The following is a 1,577-nucleotide window of genomic DNA, read 5'->3' on the forward strand; positions in this document are numbered from 1 at the left end:
TAGTTGGTTCAGCTGGTAAGAGTTAGATTTTGGCGGCACTTGTTTAGGTGCCAGGCATACATTGCAGCCAGGGTGGGCCAGCTTGCTTCATGAACTGGCCACTAGCTTCACATCGTTGAACTAGTGTTTAAGCCTTGGGTTCAGTTTGACCACCATTTGCAACCGCAAGCTTAGGGGGTGTGGCCCATACAATATTACCAACCCTTCCCTCTTTTTGCCCCTTTGGGGTGATGTGCAGGGCTTATTGTATATATTTTGTATATATTTTGTGCGTGCATTTTAGGGCGAATGGGATATTAATTAAATGACAAGAACTACCAATGCTCAAATATGACCGAAAATTGATTGACTGACTTAGGAACACTAGCAATTAAAAGCAAACTTGCAGAACAGCTAAATTTTGATTATATCATAGATCATTTTGCTAGTTTAAAAACCAGAAAGGCACATGTTTAATCATGTATTAAAAGATGACTTATTATACTTTAATTATAATGTACATTATTATGGGGCCCCCTGAAGTGAGGGGCCCAGGGGATTTATCCCCTGCTCCCCCCCCCCTCTCAGTGGGCCTGCATGTAGATGTGCATAATGTAATAGTTTGTCACTTCAAAATGCTTTGCTCAGGTTTGTCGCCTATTGTGTACACTGTCCCTATTGCTACACAGTATCCACTACTCTCTACAGTAATAGTAGCACTTACTGAAGTATATTGTAAGACTGGCAGCTGCTTCTACTGAGCCAGCTCCATTGTCTGCCACTACTTTATATTGACCATTATCTTCAAACTGAGGACCCAATATAATCAATGACCCAGTACTGGTCAAATACATCCTATAATAATAATAATGATTAAATATATGTAATATCATGGAAATAAAACATATAGTAATAATAATAATAAAGAATTTAATCCAAGTATTCATTGTATTATTACAATCAATGTAATATTAGATTAGTGTACTTATCAATTTTGATTTACTTTGTAGTATTTTTGAAGTCAATTTCATTTGAGTTATGATACCATTTCAGTACTGGTGGTGGGTTCCCTCTTGCTGCTGCTTCAAAAACAACATAAGATGGAGGATCACGAGCAACCACACTAATAGGACTCTTCTCAATCACAGGAGGCTCTGATTATAATTAATGATTATAGTAACAAATAATTATTTTAATAATCACCTCCAATTTGAATTTGTCGAATCACAGAGCTAGTGACATTTTCCAGTGTAGCTGTACACACGTATATTCCTTGATCAGCAGCTGCAATGTCCTTTAATACTAGCAGTCCTTCAGTGTCAGTGTTGCCACAATTATCAACACTTTTATTAGTACAGAATGAAGAATGATCCTCCTCCAGTGCCCTATTCAGTATATTAATATACTACTTACAAGAACTTAGAGTCTGCATATACTGCAATAGTAAACTAATTTGCTTCAAAGTTGGGCCCAAGAGCATGAATTATATAGTAAAGAATAATCATTTTAACATAAAAAAAACTCCAAACATTAGTCACAATGTTCTTGTGAATTTCATGAATTTTAAAAATTGCTCAAAAATTAGGCCAAAGACTCTG

At 36.2% G+C, this 1,577-nt stretch overlaps 1 protein-coding gene across 1 annotated transcript; it reads right to left on the minus strand.

Annotated features, from left to right (window-relative positions):
* Nucleotides 1-674: 674 nt before the first annotated feature.
* LOC109592552 (roundabout homolog 3-like) lies at nucleotides 675-1,384 on the minus strand (the record flags this gene model as incomplete). Its single annotated transcript, XM_020007977.1, has 3 exons — nucleotides 675-834; nucleotides 983-1,133; nucleotides 1,183-1,384. Coding segments are annotated over 3 exons (513 nt in total), but the record flags the coding sequence as incomplete, so codon positions are not given.
* Nucleotides 1,385-1,577: the final 193 nt, after the last annotated feature.

The sequence above is a fragment of the Amphimedon queenslandica genome, unplaced genomic scaffold (assembly GCF_000090795.2).
Source record: "Amphimedon queenslandica unplaced genomic scaffold, v1.1 AMPQUscaffold_4777_Cont23246, whole genome shotgun sequence".
NCBI lineage: Eukaryota > Metazoa > Porifera > Demospongiae > Haplosclerida > Niphatidae > Amphimedon > Amphimedon queenslandica.